Source organism: Pangasianodon hypophthalmus, chromosome 9, assembly GCF_027358585.1.
Source record: "Pangasianodon hypophthalmus isolate fPanHyp1 chromosome 9, fPanHyp1.pri, whole genome shotgun sequence".
NCBI classification, from domain to species: domain Eukaryota; kingdom Metazoa; phylum Chordata; class Actinopteri; order Siluriformes; family Pangasiidae; genus Pangasianodon; species Pangasianodon hypophthalmus.
The window spans coordinates 22011863-22036852 of NC_069718.1; the positions used below are offsets into that span (position 1 = coordinate 22011863).

At 38.2% G+C, this 24990-nt stretch overlaps 1 protein-coding gene across 1 annotated transcript in view; it reads right to left on the reverse strand.

The window, feature by feature from the left end:
- Positions 1-9526: 9526 nt before the first annotated feature.
- The window catches only part of kcnq1.2 (potassium voltage-gated channel, KQT-like subfamily, member 1.2), a 123120-nt gene continuing 107656 nt past the window's right edge, over positions 9527-24990 (reverse strand). The window contains exon 19 of the mRNA XM_026919557.3: positions 9527-10935. Within this exon, the coding sequence (XP_026775358.1) occupies positions 10789-10935 (147 nt within the window). The 3' untranslated portion in view covers positions 9527-10788. The remainder of the gene's footprint in view (positions 10936-24990) is intronic.

Sequence of the window (24990 nt, forward strand, 5' to 3'; positions counted from 1 at the left end):
CTGAAAACTACATTTTCCTGAACTGAAATAGGCTTTAGAAGTGAAATGGAAGAAAATTGCATTTAAAGGTTCTATTCTGACTCCGCTGACAGACACCATCTGTTAATCTAGTGGAACCCCCATGAAGAGGAGACGCTCCTTGTAGTAGTAGCTGGTGTCCAGCCAGTCTCTACTCCAAGGTGAAGATGTCCACCATTGAGTGAGCCCCCCCAACCCCCCTGCTCCCAAGTCTTTCCTCTTTCTTCTGAGGATTGGTTATATAATACCTTAGACCAGTTTCAGCAACAAACACTCTGTGGGCTCACCCTTACTGAAAGCTGCAAGGTTCATTCGACTTGAGTCTCAAGTGTGAGTGATGTGACCTTGCGCAGACATCCTGGATTCAACCACAAGGTCACACCAGGGTCATCTAGCCACCAACCCATGCAAGACAAGCTCATTACTGCAGCATAGAACACCCTGACTTTTAGCTGAAGTGATTGCTAGCAAAAACCCAGTTTTTCAGAGATACCATTTCAAGTCAGCATCCTGCATAGGCACATAAAGGAGGCCCTTTTGTTAAGGCACTAATAAGCCTATTGGTGACAAGGTGTTGGTGTCCACATACACCTTTAGCATGGGGATTACCACTGTCTAGCAGTGCCTGAAGAAAAGTCAGGATCTGAGGGTTTGGACACTGCATTAGGATTAGTTAATGAGGTGAACAGCATTAACAGAACAGCTTCCAGTTAATTGCATTGATAAGTGTTTTCTGAACTGCTAGGTCCTCATTTTGGTGATTCGGGGGCCCTGGTTTTGGGTGCCAAAGTACATTGGCCATTTGGGACAGCAGCTCAGGGAGGAAGCTGTGTTCTGACACAGTATTCTGGTGAAGGCAGTAGTGGGAACCAGGATCATCTTGGGACCATCAGCAGGACACTGTGGCACAGTTGCTGAATTCTTTACAGAACTCACACAAGGCAGATTCCGCTTGGTCGGATTATACTAACCATACTGGGCGACTAATCCAAGTTAGTGGAGAAGCACCCCATGGCCTAAATCTGAGTCAGTGCAGCGGATGTTTGAGTCAGACATCATTATTCAGTTCAATTTCAACCCTTATTTGTATAGCACTTTTAACAGTGGACATTGTCACAAAGCAGCTTTAGAGAAATATATAAATTCAGGATATAAATTTTTAAAGAGGTGATGGTGGCGAGGAAAAAATCCCTGAGATGATATGAGGAAGAAACCTTGAGAGGAACCAGACTCAGAAGGGAACCCATCCTCATCTGGGTGACAACGGATAGTGCAACTACAAATAATTCCCTTTTATAACTGTGTACTATATGGACAAAAAGTGCAATTGTGTAACCAGGAAATTCGTCATAGTTTTCACATGAAGTCTCTTTTGCTGAAGTTAACAAACTGTTCACTGATGGAGACTTGAATGCAAAACTGTGGCAACTGCAGTCCAAAGCCATCTTCATGGTACCATCCACAGTAATCTCATGTATCTTTATACACCAGTTAGATGAGTGCGAGTCTTGTAGCATAGCTATTCTTGGCTATCCACGTGTTATAACAATGGGGTAATCTGACCCAAGTAAAGAGAAAAAAAAGGGGTGCAATCTGTGGAGGGAAAACCAACACTAACTCCAGAGCCCTGGATTAGAAGAAATCCAGCTAAATTTGTAAACTCAGATTTATTAGTGGTCTACAAAAGAAATGCTCACAATATACAGGAACGCACTCACTGAGGATAAGAAAAGGATGAGAGCTTTGGATACCCATAGCTCCGAATGTTGCAAAGGTTGAGCAGTTAGCTCCATACTGCACACATGTAATCCAGCATGTGTACAAAGTGAAGAGAAGAGAAGGAAAGATGGCTATATGATGGTGGTATTTATACCAAAATCCTACACGATATGTTACTATGTGACTTTGATTGAAAGTCTTGGCATGTGTATACATGCACACAAGGAGATATCCAGGTGTTTCTCACTGCCCCTGGCAATAAGGAAGGCTGAAATAAAACTTGTGTTAAGTAGAGTAGAGTAGAGCAGAGTAGAGTAGAGAGTATTTTATTGATCCCTAAGGGGAAATTTGGTGTCACCACAGCCACAAGAGCAACAAGGAAGACTTCAACAGTACAACAAACTCACTATATATATATAAGTGAAGAGAAGAGAAGGAAAGATGGCTATATGATGATGGTATATATATAATCTCCAAGTTATTTACAGATTGAGATTCCTGTACAGGGTTTACATACTGTAGATTATTAATACTAGGCTGTAGCTTGTGGGTCTCCTAAAACATTTTGACTCAAACTGTCAGATTCAGATCAGGTTACACGGACTCTCTAAACCACTGCTGATGTAAACAGACATCTAGCATTTACAGTAAGACAAGAGAGTGAGGTTTTATTTACTACCACCTATGCACCCTATAGCTACTTCCTTCCTCTACACACTTCCTATAGAAAATCAGCTAGAGACAAACAAACTTAACCCCTCTGTGACACACCCACTCTGAGCGGTAGGTTTCTGTTAATAGTTCAGTTTTCACACTTTCAGCTTGATTTTTGCAGCTGAAGAATACTGATTCTAAAAAAAGAACTGAAAACATAACATGGAATATAAACGAATAAACAGACAGAACATGATAACACACACTGCTTTTTATTCATGAATTAATTCACAAATGTAACATTTTCATACAGTTCTGAAATTACAAAGAATGTTAAATAAATCATTTTGACACAGAAGGATTAATGTGTATGAAAGAGCCATTAGTCTGGAAGGAGTTTTAAGCTTTTTTTTGTGTGTGTGTATAGAGCTTTACTCTGCCATAGTTTGTGCTTAGCAAGGCCAGTGTTATAATTCTTGTCAAATATCAGCTTATCAACCAGAAAGCGACTGATAACCAGCGGAGAATTTGTTATGTGAGGTATTAATCAGTCTTAATATATCACGATCTACACAATTTACTTCTATTTATGAACATCTATATTGTTTTCAACTGGAATGTATATAGATGGCTATTTATTGCAACTGATTTTGTGAACAATGTCTGACACTGGTATGGTGTATGAAAGGTGGTCCCACTTGAACAAACAGCAGAGCCAAAAAAGCTGTAGGTTTGTGCTGTCTGTTAAAAAAAAAAATAACAAAGGAAAGAAAATCAACACGAAGACACCTGCATCAACCCTTTGAGGGCTCTTAGGGTGCAGGTGCATGACCTTACCCCCCACCCCACCTACTCCCTTCCGCTTGCTTTAGAGATGGTCACATTGTTCAGTTGTGTGTGGCTTTGTGGACTGAACCATTGTGGGATTGTGTGACTCTGTGCACTGTTGTGTCTAGGTCTCCTAGACAGACAAAAGGCCTCATCTGATAGAGTGAAAGGGAAAGAGAGAACGAGAGAGAGACTGCTGTTATGAAGCGTTCACAAGGGTTGGGTGGAGTGCCTATGCCATCAATCCACTGAGTGGATGCTCTCCTTTATAGAAAAACAATAGGGTAGTGAAAGTCAACATTTGGATTACATGATTATTTAACCTTCATGTAGCTAAATTCTACCAAGTCACCAGTGAGAAAGAACAACATGGCCTACTCAAATTTAAAGGGCAAAGAACTTTTTTTTGGCTTTTGGAACAACTCAAATAAATTTGACCAAAAAAAAAAAAAACGCCCACATTTGCAAATTCACTCTTTAGAAATTAAAATATAATGTGAAAATAACTTCCTATAGGTTTCCATAGAGCACAGAATGGCCGCTAGTAATTCAGCATCTTGTAAAAGCATCTTGTACAACAGCAATGTTAAAAGCAGGTAAGTAATACACTAAATGGCCAAAAGTTTGACCATAACACTCATATGTGCTTTTTGTACATCACATTCCAGAGTTAGTCCCCCCTTTTGCTGTTATAATAACTACTACGCTACTCTTTTGAGAAGGCTTTCCACTAGATTTCGGAGCGTGGCTGTGGGGATTTATTCATTCAGTCACAAGAGCTTCCACTCCAACCTTGGCAAACCATGTCTTTATGGACTTTGCTTTGTGCACATTCACTTTGTAATGCTACAGCATACAAAGGCTTCCTATACAATTCCATGCTTCTAACTTTGTGGTAACAGTTCGGGGAAGAACCACATATGGGTGTGATGGTCAGCTGTCCACATACTTTTGGCCATATAGCGTATCTTTATGTGACAAACAAATGAATGTTTTAATATACTCAATTAAATGTTTAGTAGAAAATCGTTATTTACCTGTTATCTGGAAAAGCATTTACATTTTTACATTTTTGCTCACTTTATTTGAAAAAGGACTAGAAGTAGAAACATCTCAGGCATTAACCTGTCTACGTACATATACCCTATCACTGCCCATCTCAGGCATTAACCTATGGGTCATATTAAACGTTTTTTCATATAAGCCATGGAACTTTCTACACAATTATTTGATAATCAATCCAATGTATTTGCAATTTTCTACACTGCCTTGCAAATGAAGTGACACTTATTATAGTATGAGCAATTAAATTCTATATATAATTATGTGCATTTTTACATAAATTAGCAGAAAATCTAAAATTCTCTGACTATTGCTATAATTTAAATGATTTCTTAATTGCTATACAGCATGTAATTGATATCGCATTCCTTTAAAAAACAAAGATCTATTAATTTTATCCTATTTTGTGTTTTTATGATTATGATGTTATTAATACCAAATGTTTTTTAGTGGAAAATCAGATCTTTAATTGTATTTCTTGTATGTTTTTCTACATATTTTATTACCATATATTACCATATATGTTTTTTCTATATATTTTACAGGTTCATTACATTACAAATGTACTCTGACACATAAATATAACAATATGATTATGACTTAATTCTTCTTTAAATGTTGGCTCATCTTGCCTACATCTACTGTATATATACTGCTGCATTTGAATTGGAAATCCATTTTCTAATTATTCTAGTCTCCATTACAGCACAATATCAACCCTATCAACCCTGTTTCCTGAGATCTGACATTTCAAGACAATATCAGCACTAAGACCTCATGTGCTGAAGCATATGGGAGCACATTGTATAGCTGATGTGAAGGCTTACATGCATTTTTTTTTTTCAAATAAAACTTCCAAAATATAATAACAATAATAATGCTCTTGTATGATTGTTATGAGTGGATATACAAAATAATAATTAAGATAATTATTAAGATTATAAAGATAATTATGATAAAAGACTATAAATAAGACCAAATAAGGATGGAACACTTACTTGATTTTTATGATCCTCTTATAAAAATGATTTTGCTTCTTCAAAATCACATGACTAAGAACGGAAGAATACATCATTTTAAAGGGGAGTTTCAAAGTAACAGAGTTGACAGCAAATATGAATAATTTGGAAATAACCACTGATTTTTTTTTTATTACTTTTATTTATTTAGAGTTTGAATGAAAAAGCTTGGGGACATATACTGTATATATGTGTGTGTTTGTGTGTATATATACATATATATGTATAAATATGTGTATGTGTGTGTGTGTGTGTGTGTGTATATATATATATACAATCTGAGCTAAGAGTTTTATATATATATATATATATACATATATATATATATATATATATATATATATATATATATATATAAAACTCTTAGCTCAGATTGTACTTTATTACAGGAAATATATTATAATGTATAACAGACATTTTTAAATCTATAGCTTTTTTATATATAAGTCCGAAAAATGGTTAGTACCTGATATCTGAATTTCAGATAGCAGTCTGAGGTAGAGCTTTTGGAACTTCACTAAGCCTAGTTCAGATATAGGCCAGTGATTTTCTATGTATACGGGCTCAGATGGAAAAAGGCAAAAATGTAAAATAAAAGTAGACATGTCAGAAAATGAAAACAAAATCAAAATAAAATCAAAACATCTGGGAGTGAAGACAATCTCAACTGATTCATATTTCACCCTGTGATATTACACTATATGACATGGAAAATAATTACATCATCCATTTACAGTAGTGGAATTGCACAACGTGTGCATATGTGACCGTATTTACTTTCATATTTGCGCTAGCACGGTAGATACTACAGAGATAAATACAAACACAGCTGTAGGCCCAGAACTGCAGCTCACACAAACTAAACATAATGTTTTACTCCAGTTCTAATGACTCACAGCATGTGAGACACCAAGACCAAGCTACAGATCATTGAGCAGATGTGTCTTTGAACGAGTGGTTACAGGAGAGTTTGTCTACTATTTCTGATGCTTTTGTTCTCAAATGGAGAGACATCACACAGAACATTTTAAAAAATAATCCATGCATATACAGTATGATTAATTTTTTTTGAGATATTGAAAATTCTCCTTGATAAACCATATATCTTTTCCTAAATTTCAGTGTTAGCAGAAGACCATTATATTGGTTTATTAACCATCATTACAACCAGCAATTTATGCTTTGTTCTCATTTATTCTTTTAAAAAGTGTCAAGGACAAAGAGAGGAAAAATAGTCATGTGAAATGATATAAAGAAGAGCATTTCAAAGTGAGACTCAGATACATACACATATAACACAAAACTTTTTAGTGGTCATACTTACTATCTCCTACCAGTGTGTTTACCTAAAGCAGCAAGTTCACATTTCCGTCTTAGTCTATCACTGGCTGCAGACCTGCATCCTTTCCTGTAAATGGCGTTGTAAGCAGTTCATTGAAATCTCAGAGTTCCACACTTCATTTCCTCTAATAACCACATTGAACGTCACTGGCAAATTCTCAATAAGTGAAATGAATTATGACTAATCTAAGACAAAAATACAGCTTTGTCATGGTGGCATATTTTAGCATTAATATTATTTGCAGTCAGGTTTGACAGTAAACAAAAAAATGGTAGTCATTTTTTTGCCTCTTAATTTTCTCCTCTGTGTTTCTTCTGAGTTGCATTTACTCATTCCATCCTCTGGCAGGCAGTTTTGCTCATGTGCTTCAAAAAGCTGTACGTTTTCTGCATATTGACTAAACAGAGATTTAAAACAGATTTCCAAAGGAGAATTTTTGCTCAGAGTCTGGCTTTATTCTACTCCTATTTTAATCAGTAAATCTGTTGCTTTTCACTTTCTTAACATCTAGACTTTTTGCTCTTAAATAGCATGCAGTACAGAAATATCCTTTGTTTGCTTATCATTGATTTGCACCAGGTTTTTTTTTCCGTTCGTCGTTCGTGATGTGGCCTGGACTGCGTGTTTGCTTTGGTCCAGTAGCGCTCATTAGGTGGGCCCACCTGCAGCCAGTCAAAAGCTCTTTATCAGGTAGAGCAGCTCTGCTGAAGCATGCAGGGCAAAACATCTACAGCAGCCTCGCTTCACATTATCCCGCTTGCTCTAATCTATTCAGCTGTGTGTGAGGCCATGGAGCCACACCAGATACCTGTACACCAGATTAATACGGGGTGGCTTACTGTATGAAAGGTCAGGTCAGGTGAAGTAAAAAATTTCACTACAAGATAAAGGTTTTAATAAAGAGGCTTCTGAAAATGCCATGAGGGACATAGTTTACAGGCATATTCAGTTTGATCTACAGTAGCTTACATATTGTTTTAGAAAGATAAGACTTTAATTTAATTGTATTTACAGGTTTTTTTGATCACGAAAAATCACAGACCTTAAAACCAGTGGATGACTGGACAGTTAGTGGAGTTTTGGATACAGCAGCTGGAGCACACAACTCTGGTAAGTGTGTGTGTGTGTGTTTGTGTGTGTGTGTGTGTGTGTGCACCCCACTGACGTGGCGTGGTGTAGCGCCCACCGGTGAGGCAGCACTGCAGCTGTCTCTCCTCATGCCTCACATACTGCCTGCCCTGGCCAAACCAACACTCGCCACTGAAGTCCTTCCAGGCCTGGCCTGGAATTCTCCCTCTGTCTGGGAGAAAAATCCACAGCAATTTGACCTAGTTCATCAGACCATCTCATTTCTACGTAAAAACCGAATGTGAACCCAAATTCATGCCATATTCACAGCTGTCCTGAGGCTGAGATGATCAAATTGAGCTTATGAAGAGGAATGTAGCTGTGACTGAAACTTTTATATTATACAGAAAACATATGGTTTGGAAAGGGGAAAAGCCAAGGCAAAAACAAATCTCTGAGTCTGTGGTAGTTTGTTTGTCTTAAGCAAAACAGGCGCAAAGCCAAGTGACTCAACAGGGGTGCAGACATTTATTCCCCAGTGTAAGTGGAAAGAGAAAATTCATAAACAAAATGTATATGATGTATTAACTTACATGTAGTGATGGAATGAAACAAATTAGAATAAATTAGCCAATGGACAATCATCTATTGCCAGAAGAACATAGTCAAAGTCCATCAAGACAAAGTCAGGAAACTTTTTTCAAAATGGATAAAAGCAGTCTTCAAGCCATAGGTCAGGAGCAGCCGACACTCCAACTGTTCCAGGCCTGTTGCTATTTAGAAAGCACAGGAGTGCAGCAGTCAGCTGCTGCAGGGTGGCACTCGCACCACACACACCTGTTCTTACTCATATCTGCTTTCATAGGGGACCAGTGGTCACAGGTGGCCCCAGTAATGGCCCCACTGCTCAGGCTTGTCTTCAGGTCTCGCAGGCTCCAGCAGGCGATACACAGTTAAGTAACTTCTAACGCTCGGCACGGAGGCTGAAATAAATCTACAGTCAATTTGAATCAGGTTTAGCGGATACTTCGCTAGGGAAATGGACTCTGACCTTCAGGAAACTTCATGTCAAGGCATGCCTTTAGTGTGCAAAATTTACAATGCCTCTTGAGCGGACACATCAGTGTGGATCTGGCTGTAATGATTGTATGTTAATTCCCTAGCTATTTAGTCTGTGGGCAAAGATAAGAATCTCCACTTCTGTCAGTCTACAGCTTGTTTGGAGGTGGTTTCCCATTGATGTCAGGCCTTTATTCTTCCTCCTTAATGTCTTTCCAGGGGCCTGGTCTCCGGTGATAAACCATGACTGAGCTCTTCTGCCATCAAACAGCCTCTGAATTGGGGAGGCTCTCTTAACTCTCCACATGAAAGTAGCACAGTGTCGTGATCACACAGAGCTGACTGTGTAAACCCGAGCAGAGGTCTCCGTCACAGACATAAAACAGGAGACAAAAGCAGAGCAACAGCATGCGCGTAGAGGTAGAGCCACGGCCCTCTGTAATTGAACATGGCTCCAGACCAGACTTCCTTTTCCCTCCCTCCAGTTCTCTTGTCCTCCCCCTCCCCCAACTTTCTCTCTCTCTCTCTCTCTCTAAGCCTGGCCTTGTTGATCTTGGGACATCCATCGTATTTTTTGGCCTTTGAACACAAATATAATCGTGTAGAAATCTGAGACCTATTCTTTCACTGCTTGCACTAAACTTGAAAATGGTGTTCCTCAGAATTTAGAGTAAATACAAAAAAAGCATTATGTGATAACTTCTAAATTCAAGCAATTCTTTTACTGAAATTTTTTAAAAAATGCAGTCACACCAGCAAACATACAGCATTAATATTTAAGATAAAAATGCATATTTATTTACAAAAGTCTCTTACAATGTGCTGTATACATTATACAATGGTGATTGCTCTTACATCACTAGATCCTGGTGAAAGTGATGGTAAAAATGTGATGAGGCAATGCTACATTATGTACATTACTTATAAAACAGATGTACAGAGCAGTATGAGATAATCACAGTTTGAATTTTGCTCTCATTTATTTTTATGAGTGATCTGGAAAGAAGCCTAAAGAAAAAAAACACTCCTCTTACACTAACTTTCCACTTCTTTGAGCTCTCTTCTCTCTATCAAACCTGTGATAAAAGACAATGTTTAATTAACACATTAAAAAGGAAAACCACCGACCAATTTGTTCTGTGCCAGGCAAGGTGCCAACAGATGAGCATGACTTGTGAATGGAGTGCAGGCACCTTATCTCTCTGTTCTCCCCCTCTCTGCTCTTTCTGCTCTGTGGTTACTGAAAACAAATCTACTTTTTACTGTAGTTTCCTTTCATCAAATGCTGGCAGCTGGCATCACGCCACCTCACCTTTACCAGAAGTTTTGCATTCAAATAGCTAGAGTGAGAAAAAATAATCACAGACTTAATGGGAGTAATCCAGTGAAATTGTAAAATGAATAGGCTGTTGAAAGCCTTGGCACTGCTTACTGAGTCCACAACCTCAAACAGCTCTCCCTCTTCCTTTCTTACATTCCATTTAAGTCCATTAAACCCCATCAGCAATGTTTTGCTGTTTCGATTATCTCTGCCATATCTATTTATCAGTGGTGAAACTAACTCATGCAAAACATGTTCACACTTACTAAAGTGCACATTAACATGTGGAATGAATAAACTCTATCACTCTCCCTCTGTGCTGCAGTAGTTTAGGATCGCAGTAATTCTCTTGACATGTGACATATTTCGTATCAGAGGTTTTTTTTTTAAACAGCAGGATTTTCAGCTATCCATCTTCAACAACAAACTGATGGAAATCAAATAAGGAGGGAACTCTGACTGACTTCCCTATGCTGCAAGCTAATAAGGTGTTGAACATATAGCATGTTGTCTTTGGAAGATACATTGAAAGTGAAACTCTCTCGCTAGCTTGGGCTGTTTAATATCAAATTTCCATATGGTCTTATCTTTTTTTTTATTTTTTATTTTTTTATGAAAAAACCCTGATATGGACATTACAGTTTCCACACTGCTCATTAAAAGATGTCTTCCAATCTTGCCTGCTTTCCATGTTGCTCTCACTGTCCTTTCTCCATGCTGCCACTCTGGCGTTTCATTAAGCGGGAGCTGCAGTGGCTCGGTTTCTGAAGTAGCTCTGGTTCGAGTTGGAACCGCTCCACCAGGATCTTCAGAACACTCTCCAGTTTGTGGTCCATCCGAAGCACCTACATGAAAGAGACATTAGAGAGAAAGAGAGAAATGTATCCATCAGCACTGTAGGTTGAGGAGCAGTGATGTTGGGTCTAGGCCTGTAAGTAATAAAGGCCTAAGATCAGACCTTCACATCTATAGCCATTAATATTCATCTTGATTCAGTACTTTTAAGACAATTTTAAAAAAATTATATACAGTCAGGTCCAGAAGTATTTGGATAATGACGGAATTTTTGTGATTTTGCCTTTATACACCACCACAATGCATTTGAAATAAAACAATCAAGATGTGATCGAAGTGTAGACTTTCAGCTTTATTTTAAGAGGTTCCACAAAGATATGGCATTTACCATTTAGGAATTACAGCCATTTTCAGCAAAGTACTTCCATTTTCAGGGGCTCAAAGGTATTTGGACAATTGACTGACAAGAAGTTAACTGACCAGGTGTGGTCCATTCCCTCATTACTTCAAGACAAATGAAGCAGATAAAAGGTCTGGAGATGATATCAGGTATTGAGTTGGCATTTGGCAGCTGTTCGACTGGAGCTACCAATATGAAGTCCAAGGAGATCTCAATGCAAGTGAAGGAGGCCATCATTAGGCTGAAAAAACAACATAAATCTATAAGAGAGATAGCAAAAACCTTAAGTGTGGCCAAATCAACAGTTGGGTACATTCTTAAAAAGAAAGAAAGCACTGGTGAGCTCAACAACATCGAAAGGCCTGGAAGACCACGGAAGACAACTAAAGAGGATGATCGCAGAATCCTTTCCTTGGTGAAGAAAAAACCCTTCACAACATCAAGAGAAGTCAAGAATACTCTGGAGAAGGTAGGCGTATCATTGTCAAAATCTACAATCAAGAGACGCCTTCATGAATATAAATACAGAGGGTTTACAACAAGGTGCAAACCACAGGTAACATTCAAGAACAGGGAAGCCAGATTAGACTTTGCTAGAAAACATCTAAAAAAGCCTCCCATGTTCTGGAATAAGCTTCTTTGGACTGATGAAACCAAGATTAACTTGTACCAGAACGATGGGAACATTACCACAATACCACATTATGTGACAAACATGGTGGAGGCAGTGTTATGGCGTGGGCATGTATGGCTGCCAATGGAACGGGCTCACTGGTGTTTATTGATGATGTGACTGCTGACAGAAGTAGCAAGATGAATTCTGAGGTGTATAGGGCTATACTCTAAAGTGCAGGTGGATAATGACCCTAAACATACTGCAAAAGCAACTCAAGACTTTTTGAAGGCAAAGAAATGGAATATTCTTCAATGGCCAAGTCAGTCCCCTGATCTCAACCCAATAGAGCATGCTTTTCACTTACTGAAGACAAGACTGAAGGCAGAAAGACCCACAAACAAGCAGCAACTGAAGGTGAAACTGAAGGCCTGGCAAAGCGTCTCCAGGGAGGAAACTCAGAATTTGAGTTTTGAGAACATGGGCTCCAGACTTCAGACAGTCATTGACTGCAAAGGATTTTCATCCAAGTATTAAAAATTTGGTTATATTTACAATTATGTCACTTTGTCCAAATACCTTTGAGCCCCTGAAAATGGAAGTACTTTGCTTAAAATGGCTGTAATTCCTAAATGGTAAATGCCATATTTTTGTGGAACCTCTTAAAATAAAGCTGAAAGTCTACACTTCGATCACATCTTGATTGTTTTATTTCCGATCCATTGTGGTGGTGTATAAAGGCAAAATCACAAAAACACTGTCATTGTCCAAATACTTCTGGACCTGACTGTATATATATATATATATATATATATATATATATATATATATATATATATATATATATATATGTACATATATATATATATTTATTAAGATTAGGTTTGTATTGAGTCGTGTGTGTGTGTGCGTGTATTTTTAACCAAAAGACCTGTGTCACATTTATTGACATGCCTGGAAATTCTAATGAACAAAATGTACTTGAAGCATGTTCTGCTTTATATTTTACATTTTTGAGTTCATCCGAGTGTTTAGGAACTCTTAAGCAGTCATGCATAACTTCCTGTTTCACTGGTGCATAAATATGAGGTGACACACAGGCCAAATTTCCTCAATCGTTCATCAACAGGGCAAAAGAAAATATCAAGAATATAGAAATGAAGTGAGACAAATGTGTGTTCATAAATCATGCTATAAAAATAGCTACACCTCTAAAAATGCCCATGTCTACAATTAGGGCAATAATTGAGACAAAAATAACCTGAGCTGTAATGAATCTGTAATGAAGCTGCAATTATATTTTGCCCTCATGCACAGTGAAGAAGATGGTTAAAAAGGCAAAAAACTTCTCCAGGCATCACAGATGGAGATTTACAGAAAGTGGTAGTATTTCGGAGTCACCAAGTCTCCAAATCTACAATTAGACGCCACCTCAATGCCAACAAACTATTTGGAAGGTCTGCCAGAAGAAAGCCTTTTCCTTCATCTAACCACAAACGTAAGTGCCTGTTCACTAGACGCTACTGGAACTTTGATTGGAATCGGGTTCTATGGTCAGATAAGACAAAAATATTTTTTTTCAACAAAAAGTTCAAAGCAGTTAAAGAACTTAATCACCACTATTATGTATGGTGGAGGATCAGTGATGTTGCTGACTGCAGTCTATAAAAGAACACAGGAGCAAGAGCAAGGTTTTTTTTATTATGTAGTCCACAATTAAGAGATATATTACATCTACTGTACTTAATGTGCTGTTACTTCAGAGTGTTCATTGTTGGAGTTCTATGTGTTATTTATATAATATTTACTTTACTTATTTTACCTAGGTCTCCTTTATAACAAGAACATCAATTTAGTTATACTTTTAGTATAAATAACAGCCAGTGTACTTATCCCATCATCCAGCCCATGTTTATAGGAGATACCTTTATGAAACATGACATTGTTTATTGCACTATTATCAGAGAACTGCTGACATACATGCAAAAAACCCCCAAACAAACAGTGTGTAATAAGAAAAACCATAACCATAACCCCAAAAAAGGCCTAAATTGCACCAGACTCCATTAACGAACAGACTGACATAAATATATGTTCATAAAACAGGAGGACATTCCCTGCTTGGTTGAAGGGGTGTATAAATTTGTATTATAAACATGTCACTGGTAATCTACCGCATTATCAGCATTCCAGGCTCACGGCCTTTGCTAGATTAGAAATTCCTCCTGTCCTACAAGCAGCAGTACTCTGACCCATGAAGATCCCTACAACACAAGTGAAAGAACAGTTTCATCAGCTTAAGGTTAAAGATTTTCTTAAGAAACTGGATTGAATAACAAGTCTGGTTTAGAGCTTTGACGAAAGACCTTTACCACTATAAGAAGCCTATGACCATTCGAAGCTTTCAATTCCTAGTTGCTTCAGGGACTTTTTCCATTCAGTCTTAAAATGTTGCTCAGTGGCCTGCACTGTATATTTCTATTAACTGTTGATTTCCCCATTCCATATTAGGACCTGAATGTCGGAAATTAGCCTAATAATAGCACCTATTAGTAAAGCCACATCCACCATTTATGTTTTTGTATGAAAGAAATTGACCTTTCTGGTTTTGTGGTGTAAGCGAGCCAGCATGGCTGGTTGTAGAGAAATTTTGACACTTTCAATGTTTGGGAACATATGATACAAAGACAGGTGATACCTCAGCTGTTCTCAACACATGCTAAGGACTGTGGACACAGCCCAGACACATCTACCCCAGCTACCCCAGTGCACACATCGCAGTTTGGCCTACACTTCACCAGTACACAACTAAACTGCATATTATATTTAAACATTTATGTATGTATATACTTGTGAATTTTCAACTTGCAAATTTGTGAGGACATCTATGTTTAGGTTTCTATATCTACAGCAAATATTACATCAGAAAAATTTCTTTTTTTAATATACAAAGACAGGGATTAGTGTTGTCCCTAGTCCATTTGTGTCCACTTGACTCACTGTACAGGACAGCTGTTGTGGTAAAGACATGGTGTCCATGTTCATAATCCCAAACACGCATTCCCTTATTCTGTCCGAGAGCGCAACACAACCCGCCCTCCTAAACACCCTACCACACCCTCTGTCCTTTGTATGTGTTTTTTGTTTACAGTTTAAATGTTGTTTCCTTGTTTGCTAGCACATGACAATGTTCCATAGCAATGCTTTGAAGCCTTGCTAACAAATGATGTTGATACTCATTCCTGTTTAAAACGTTCACAGCACCACGCCAGTGGAACAGTGAAACCAGATTCGGCATGTTTCGAGGATCCCAAGCTGTTTAATGATAAAAGCCAACATACTGAATATATAGAATATCATTTGGAAGAATGTTGGTTACACAGTTCCAGTAACTTGTAGAATCTGTACTATAACTGAGACTGTTCTTATGGCTTGTAGTAGCTCGATACCTTAATAAGACACTTCATGTTGGTTTTTCCTTTAATTTGTCACAAATCTGTAGCTATACACTGTGTTTTTTAACACTCAAAGGTTTTTACAATTTAATTACTATTCTTGCCACAGACCAAACAAAATGATACAGAACAGAAATTAAACAGGGAGGCCTAAATCTTTGTAGAATTCATTAACTGATCACTTTCAGATCTTAATGGGACTAAATGAGTGCTTTATAAAGGGCACTTAGAGGGTAAACATGTTAAGCCTATAGAAAAACACTCACTGTGCTAGGATTAACTGTAAAACATAAGGTGATATGAAAAAACAGTTATGAAAAATGTATTTGTGCTTAATAGGCTTTATCTCACACTGAAAATATTAGACATCTAACTGTTAATTGACATAAATTTCCATCCATCCATCCATCCATTTTCTGCACCGCTTATCTTACACAAGGTGGCGGGAGCCTGAAGTCTATCCCAGGGGACTTGGGGCACAAACCCTGGATGGGCTGCCAACCCATCGCACACACACTCACACACCCATTCACTCATATGGACAATTTAGAGATACCAGTCAGCCTACAGTGCATGTCTTTGGACTGGGGGAGGAAACCGGAGTACCCGGAGGAAACCCCTGAAGCACAGGGAGAACATGCAATCTCCACACACACAGGGTGGAGGCAGAAATCGAACCCCCAACCCTGGAGGTGTGAGGTAAATGTAATTCTCAATTCACTTATACATATTTCTCAGTTATATTTTCAAATTTTAGTGTACTTAAAATAGTCATTTATGCAAAAATCCTAATATATAGGGTGTTATATTTGCCTGGGAGCAAGGTGTTTTTTTTTTTTTAGTAAAACTATATTAAACCTCATATTATATTCAATGAGACTTGTATCACCAAAACTTCATGACACCCAGTGACCTCAGTGCTCCTTACTCTTCATGAGCTCAATGTCATGTTTTTTTTTCTCCTAAGAAAACCTCTCACTGATAAGAAAAAAAAATCATGTTCATAAGAGAGAGGATAATTTGGATCTGTGTCCTTGACAGTGAATTGTGTTCCCTCTTAGACAGGATTATAGAGTTTATCACTACTCTTAAACAAGAAACAATGGCATTTAAAGAAATCAGTATGACTTTGTTGTCATTTCAGTAAAATTTTAGACAATTGAAGGCTTGCAAAACGGCAAAAATTTATGTCTTTTGTCAGCAAACAAGGTTAACAATATGTTGCTACTTCAAATAAAAAGCAACAATTTGTTTTCCATGTCTGCCTAATTTGCTAATGCTGTGCTTAAAAATTTTAGTCCAGATGACATTTATTAAGATTTTTTTTACGTTTAGAAAATGAAAAATTCAGGGCACCCAATTTGGGAAAGGGGCATTATCCCCCTACAAAAAATATTTAATTATAATGAAAAAAATTTGTAAGGAAAACACATTTAACACCACTGTATTGGTCTATGATAGGCTGATTGCATCTCAGTGAGCATTGAGTACTGGCTCATAATTATTTAGCAGTATGTCTGGGGGTTATGATTACAAATTAAGGGAAAAAAAAATAAAAAGCAACAGTATAAGTATTGTGAGAGGTACAAGACAATCCACAGTGATACTGACACTACACTTTTGGATTAGTGATTACTGGACCCCAGCAATGCCTGCTCCCACTCATTGTGCAGTTTGTGTATAATGATGCTTGGCTGCTTCTGGGTGAGCTTCTGGCGGCTGGGTGTAGATGACTGCAGACCTGCAATGCAACTAGAGAGTGAGCACAGAATTTGCCAAGGTCAGACTAACCACAGCAGATTCACCAAATGCACTGTGTTTAACACTGCCAGATACAATATGTTCTTTGTGTTTAAGCCTTAGCACGAGAGGAGAAAGAGGAGTAAAGTGAATATGAAAGGGAGAGAGAGAGAGAGAGAGAGAGAGTGTGAGTCAGTGAGGGAGTAAGTGAATAAGAAGCTGGAAGAAAAAACAGAGCGAGAATGGTGGAATTTGACTAAGCTAAGAGAAAGCCGTCTGACCAGTGGACTGGTTAAAAACGAAAGGCAGATAGGGATATGTTTTAAAGAGCAGGAAATAGACTGCGAACACCTGACGCACATGATAAGAATCAAGGCCTTTGCCACGTGCCACTAAACTCTAATCCCCTTCTCTCTCTCTCTCTCTCTCTCTCTCTCTCTCTCTTTCTCTCTCAGCAGAGTGCACACTCAAAGATGCTTTTGTTTCTGAGTCACTCTTGAAGGTACAATCACCACCCGTGCACATGCATACACATAAACACACCCATTTTATCCCTTCTATCTTTTGAAACCACAACTGCGATCTGTGAGCCCTTATTTTACGGTGACTGCATACAGTCTGGGTTTGTACTAGATATATTAACAAAGGTTTACTTTACATGTTATATGCTGCATGAGAGGTTATGTGGGGAACAGCAATTTCTTTATATTTAAAAAGAGGCAGCGGAGAAAGAACAGGCCTCATGGCAAACACAGGGAAACCTAGGCTTTTTTGAGAGCTCCTCGGCTGAAGTATATATCTATCTTGATGTTGTGACACACTCAAACTCACTATTTCCTTTTTCCTGGTCTATTGCTCTTGAATGCCTTGACTCCACTTTCAGGTTATCCTTTCTATTTAGATTTAGCAGGTCTCATAGGCTACACTGTGTGTATAAATCTTAAAGCTCCTTGTAACAGTCATACACAGTCGTCCAGTTGGCCCTCTAAACATTTGTTCTGCAGGCAGGCAGCTGAGCGTCCTTTCTTTACTGGTCTCTGGTGCTTGCCCAAGGGTGTGGCCACAAATCCTTTTTCATAAGCTCTGCAGGGGGGAAGGTGCGTGCGTGTATGTGTGCATGTGTGTGTGCGTGTTGTGTGTGTCTGAGTGCATCAGGCTGCTGGAAAATTCCTTATTTGGGCAGTCTTGTGGTTACTTTTGAAATGTGTTCGCCAGGCAATGGGTCTATTAATGATGGTTTGTTGGGCAGCATAGCAAGTTAAAATTAAGCATTACAGATTGTGTTTAAACATTTTTTACCACATTATTTTTTCCAAGTCTGTGATGTTGTGCATCTCTTTCTTTCTCTCTCTCTCTCTCTCTCTCTCAAACACAGGCATCCAGTGCACACATGCATACACCTACACACACATGCACCATGAGCAGCACAAGTGTCCTATAAACATGAGGGTGTGGGGACAGATGTAGGCTGGTAGGGTGTGTTTAGGCGGATCTCAGCAGGCCGTGTTGTCTTGCATGGTGAACACTGGCGTCTTTATGGACTCAGTGACTCCCTCCAGCTGCTTCATCACACCAAGACACAACAGAGGATAGAAAGGGGACTGCAGCCGACTATAATTCATCTTGCTACTGCCATCTAAGAGTAAGGATAGGGTTAAGAAGTCATAAAAAATTCCTAGGTTTAGCTATTAATGTGGTATTTTGGTAGAAAAATAAGTTTTTCTCCATTCTACATTTAAGCTTACGTTAACTTTCAGTCATCTGAGGAAGCTCTGAAGCTCTGACATGAATAACTTTACTACTATTGAATGTGAATAGTTTTGTTTTTTTGCTTCTTAGATCAATGAGCCTACAAACATGAAACACACTAGAATAAAAACACATAATATCTAATGTCTCCCTATGCTAAAGTTCTACTGTAGACAGGGTACGGTTATACGGTTGTAGCATTGGTTCTTAAACCAGTCCTCAGGTCCACTCAGACAGTCAACATTTTTGTTCTATCCCAACTCACACAACACAAGGACAGAGCAAAAATGTGTTTATACACTGAGGATTGGTTTGGAAACTACTGGATTATAGTGCTAAACACCTGCGCTGAAAAGTCTCATACTTACAGTGGATTTAAAAAGTCTACACACCCCTATTAAAATAGCAGGTGGGTGTGATGTAAAAAAAAAAAAAAAATTAAACCAAAATAACTCTTGTCACATCTTTATCCCCCTTTAATGTGATTATAGCAACCAACAAAATTCAAGTGAAAAACAAATAGAAACAGTTTAGGTGAAAAAAATACGATAACCTGGTTGCACAAGTGTGCACATTCTTTTATAATGGGGCATGTGACTGTGCTCAGAATTAACCAATCGTGTTCAAACTTGTGTTCAAAAAGTAATTATCATACACCTTTCATGAATGAAGTGATTCTGATTAACACAAAATAAAGATCAGCTGTTTCTGTAGGATTTTATTGAATTTTATCTTCGAATGCTGGAGCTGTGATCTGCAAAGATGTATCAATCAGCAGATGAGTACAAAAGATTTTTTCCAAAACATTAGATTCACCATGGAACACCGTGAAGGCCATCATCAACAAGTGGCAAAAAGGAGACCAAGGTAGATGGTTATGGGCATAATTCTAAATGATATGTTTGTCACAAAAACAAGATGGCTTATCACTCACTGAACACCATACCCATGAACACAGTGAAGCATGGTGGTGGCAGCATCATGTTGTGGGGCTGCTTTTCTTCAGCTGGGACTGGGACTCTAGTCAAAATAGAGGAACTCATGGATAGCTCTAAATATCAATCTATTTTGGCACAAAACCTGCAGGCCTCTGTTAGACAGCTAAAGATGAAGAAACATTTCACTTTTCAGTATGATACCAACCCGAAGCACAAATCCAAGTCAACAAAGGAAAGGAGCTCAATGTTTTTTTGAATGGCCCAGTCAGAGTCCACATTTGTGAGGGCTGTGTACAGGAGATCCCCTCACAATTTGATAGATCTGGAGCATTTTTGCAAGGAAGAATTAAATAAAATTGCCAAATCAAGATGTGTTAATTTTACCTAAAAAGACTGACTGTTGTATTACAAGCAAAATGTGCTTTAACAAAATATTTGTTTTGGGAGAGTGCACACTTGTGCAAACAGGTTAATTTTTTCTTCTTCTTTTGTTCCCGTAAAACGTTTATATTTATTTTCCACCTATATTTTAAAGGCAGAAAAAAAAAGATCTGACATGATTTATCTTCTTCTTTTCTTTCCCACAAAACCCTGCAATTTTAACAGAGGTGTGTAGACTTTTTATATCCACAGTAGTCACTTTGCTTTTACACCTCTGGAAATCATCTTGTGATAAGCACCAGGAAAGAAAATATGAAGCTGTTTATTCTGAGGCAATTTTAGCTTCCATATTTGTGGATTTTAGGAATAGCCAGAGAAATTCCTTGTGAACTCTTTAAGTCACTCTGCACTTGTCTGTTTGTAATAGAGTCAAAACAGCAGGAGAAGGCGAGATGGCCGTCAGGGTTTGACCTTTCATCTGAAATTATTTTCATGCATTTTCTAAGCTTATGACTGTAGGAGAGATGTGGAACATCTAAGTAATAATCAATTGTTATTATTTTGTTTAAAGATCTTATTTTTTCATTTACTGCTGCCCTACAAAAGCGACATAAGATATTTACATGTTTCCCAGAAGACAAAATAATAACAATTTACACTGGCTGTTAATGCAGTCTGTTGCCTTCTTGAGCAACAGTGAATGTTTGCACCTTTTGTAATAGTTGTATGAGTAATAAGTATCAAGCATATATAAACTTGTGAACTGGTTCATCTGTGTAAAATCAGTTATAATTTTGTCTTGTGGACTATATGTATACGTCTATTATGTGAAATAACTTATTCTGGGCAGTACTAAATTAAAAAACAAAATGCAATTTTTATGATCACTCTTTTTTTTTTTTTTTTAATTATTAACATTTTGCAGATTTTGCAAGTCGTATATAAACTTATGACCCCGACTGTATTTGGTATTAGCAAGCACACGTGATGTCCATTATTTTTAGTGCACACGGGCTGACTCAAATACCAAGCTGGACCATGTATGGCCAATATCTCACCAACCCAGACTAGACTAGCCCATGGCACACGTCGTCCTCTCCCTCCACCTGCTCTGCTCTGCTCAGCCAGCAGCCACTCCAATACCCATGAGACACCCCCTAGTTCAGAGGTGCTCGCTGCCTGCTGCAAATGTGTATTTTTAGATGGTAGGTAAACACATCTAGTGGCCATCAACCACTGCCCAACTTCCTGCCCTCCTATATCTCTATCTTTTTCTTTCTCCCTGTCCTGCCTCCCATGCAGCCACTTCCCAATGAAAGAAAGCAGTCACTGGGCAAATCACTGTCCCCTTTAAGTCTCAATGTTTACTCAGGATGGCTGAAATAGGGCCCTGCAGAAAATAAATACAGGTAGGGCTTTCAAGTCTTAAAAAGGCTGTATGCGGTGTTTCTATTTTGGAGGGGATGACTGAGTTAGGCCTTGCCACAGGGGTGGTTTTATGAGGGTGTGGTTTAAGGGGGCATGAGTAAGAGATGAAAAAAAAAGGGTTTTATGCATTTATGTCACAGACAAATAACCAGGGTATTATATAGCACAATAATTATGTTTGTTCATTCACCATATAAACACACACAAGTGGGTTTGAAAAATGTTGCCTATACATTGGAGAACATATTTCACATGAGAAGCTACCCTGCTATGTCTGTACTAAAGATGAAATGAATAGAAAGACATTATTCACAATGTGACAAGACAATGTAATAAACAAATGTAAATACAGATACAAATAGGAAGAGCACTTTTTTTTAAGAAAGCTTGCCAGACAGGGTTTTTCGTTTGATGTGGGCATGAGCATGAAGCTTGTAAGACGAACCAATTAACATGAACATACTAACTGACTCATGAGGGACGCAGTGGATTAAATTAGGCTACTAGCTTGTTTAGATTTTGGGAAATAAAACCAGCAAAATTGAAGAGAAAATATTGCATGCATGTACAAACAAAAATAATAACTGCATAAGCTGGATTATAATAACTGCGTAAGCTGAGTTAGAGTAAACTGTCAGAGCCAGAAATCACAGACCCTGCTGACAGTGCTGGGGTTTTTTTCCAGCAGTTTTCAGTGTTTTTCTGGGGGTATGGTGTTCATTTAAAAAAAAAATTCAGGTTCAGGACATGCCTACTGCAGATTTAAATCTGAACACAAATACCGATATGAATATTTGGAGCACTAAAGAGACAGAGATACAGATACAGATACAGATACAGATAGTGGTACTATGTTACACCCCTACTGTGTATATACACCGAGGAGATTAAATGGATAACACTGATTAAAAGTGAACTCTGATAGTGTAGAAGTCAGTAACATTGACTCCGTCATACAGTATATTTTCCCAATCTGCTTGTGAAGTGGAAAGGCCATTTGTCAGTATACCTTTGTAATGTGTGTCAGGATGCAAGTAAATGGTGTTAAGAGGTTAAACTGACTTTAATAAAGAAACAATTCAACACTCATCTTACAACTTAGCACGCAGTGTGTATGGCCAAAATGTGGCCTGCCTAGAAATGTGGCCTGCCTCTGAAATGAACAGAACATGACTGATGTTTGTGATGAGGAGAAAGATTTAATGTTTGCTCTTTGAATGCCAAAAGTGCGTCTTTGTGTCTAGAGAGAACTGGGCTTACACACAAAAATGTCAAGCTTCACAGACAGAAAAATACACCTATGCCCCTATTAACAGCTGGTGACACTACTGTAATGACTGGTAGGGTTTATTGTGTACACACTAACCATACACTTTAATCATGGGATCCTACAGACAGACTGACCCCCTCACACACACACACACACACACACAATACCGCACCTCGACATGCCAGACTGAATACAGACCTAATCTTAATTAACGGTGTCTACAACCTCCCCAAACACAGGGAATTTCTCTGTTAAATATAAACAAGATTATGATAATACTCTGTAATTTCATTCAATAATAATATACACTGCATACATAATACTCTTAACCACATTTAACAGTTAAAGTTAAGGGGTTTGCAAACATCAAAAAGTTCAGATGGAGCAAAAGCTACTGTAAGTAAGTCGAGCATGATTAACAAAATTAACATCCATAACTAATGTGTGTCTGAATGACTTCTCCAAACAGTGACTCAGATCTGGGCTAAATATGTTTGTTTTCTATCTGTCTTTTATGAAAAATCTTAGTATGTACCAAGAAAAACAAAAAAATAATAAAAAGCTGTTTCCTTGTTTTCCCATGTGCTGAAGCCTTTTTTTTAACTGCTCCATTACAGTGCAGTTACAATGTAATGTAATGCAAAAGTCACTAAGTGTAACTATCCTCTGATAAATGCCTGCCTGATATTTGCCCAGTAAAAGAAGGGAAAATTTACCGCTTTTCAAATTTTAGGGACATTTAGTAGGAATCAAAGAGGAGGTGATGATGTAAATCTACCAGTCAAAATCACGACCAGGCATGCTAACACATGAAACGAGAAAGATCATAATCAAAAGTCGAATACCAGTGGCTTGCAACATGAATCTTTGTCACACATGTATAGCCTTGGGGTGGAAAATATATTTCCCTGGTTCTGTGGTCTCAGGGGCCGTCATTCAATTCTGTCTGGGAGTATGTCAAAAACCTCACAGTGAATTCTACAAATAAAACCTGAGGCATTAAAAGTATCCCCCAATTCCACTCCTTCCCTGCCCTCGTTCTGGCTATTTTGTTTCTCTGTGTATAAAAAAAAGCTCCATTCATAAATTTAGATGTTGTGTATCCCTCCTACACACACTGTGTGTAATTCTGACAGGCAGATAACGAAATAGCTGCTAGTTTAGGACTATATGGTGTGGGTTTCAGTGGAACCTTTTATGTCATAAGATCACTAAAATAATTTGATTCTTCACAATGCTATGCACATTTGGGCACAAAATACTCACTTCCCATTAAACTGCAACCCTGGTTAAGCCACTCGGCATATATTAGTTTCTCTATCCGTCAGTCTCATAGAGGCCTTCTTCAACTCATACGGTATATACTGTATTAACAAGGAGTATTTTCTAAGATTTAATAAGAGCAGACTGACTGATCCAATTTAATCACCAAATATCAGATAGAAAAATATAAAGTCCCATCAGAACCATGCCATCACTATCAACCACATACACCTGGGAGACTTACAAGATAATGGAGTCTGTCTTGGCAGCTTTCTCCTCATTCACCATTCACTCCCAGCTTGCATGAGTCATAAGATAGAGAAAATTCCACATGCATTTCATATTTGAACAATCCATTAACCAGGTGCTGCTCATTTTAATGGAAAAACACGCCATTCAGGCGATTTCATTGGCACTGGATTTGATTAGTATTTATCTGGAAATATAACTCCATGGAGGAGGTCAATAACCCAACCATGATGGATATTTTTAAGCAGCAACTTTTCTGGCAAACACCACAGGATGAAATGTAAAGTAAAACCTCCTTCAGTGATGACTAGGAAAAAAACAAAACAAAACAGAAACTTAACACCTGGCACCTTGACCCTGCTCTCCTCCTCGTTTCAATCTCTCCTTGAAGAAAATGACATGAATACAGCAAAGAGAAGTGCAGACCTTAAACTTTTATTTTCTCAAGGCTGCATGATGGCAGAGTCTCTCTCTTCATCTATGAGGCTTGGAGTCTGCTTCAGAGGGCTGCCGAGCACACAGGGGATGGATCTCTTCCCCACAGCTGTGCAAACCTTCATCAGGAGAAGGGCAGCTTGATTCCTCCCAACCCCCCCCCGCCAGCCCGAGGTCGCTCCAG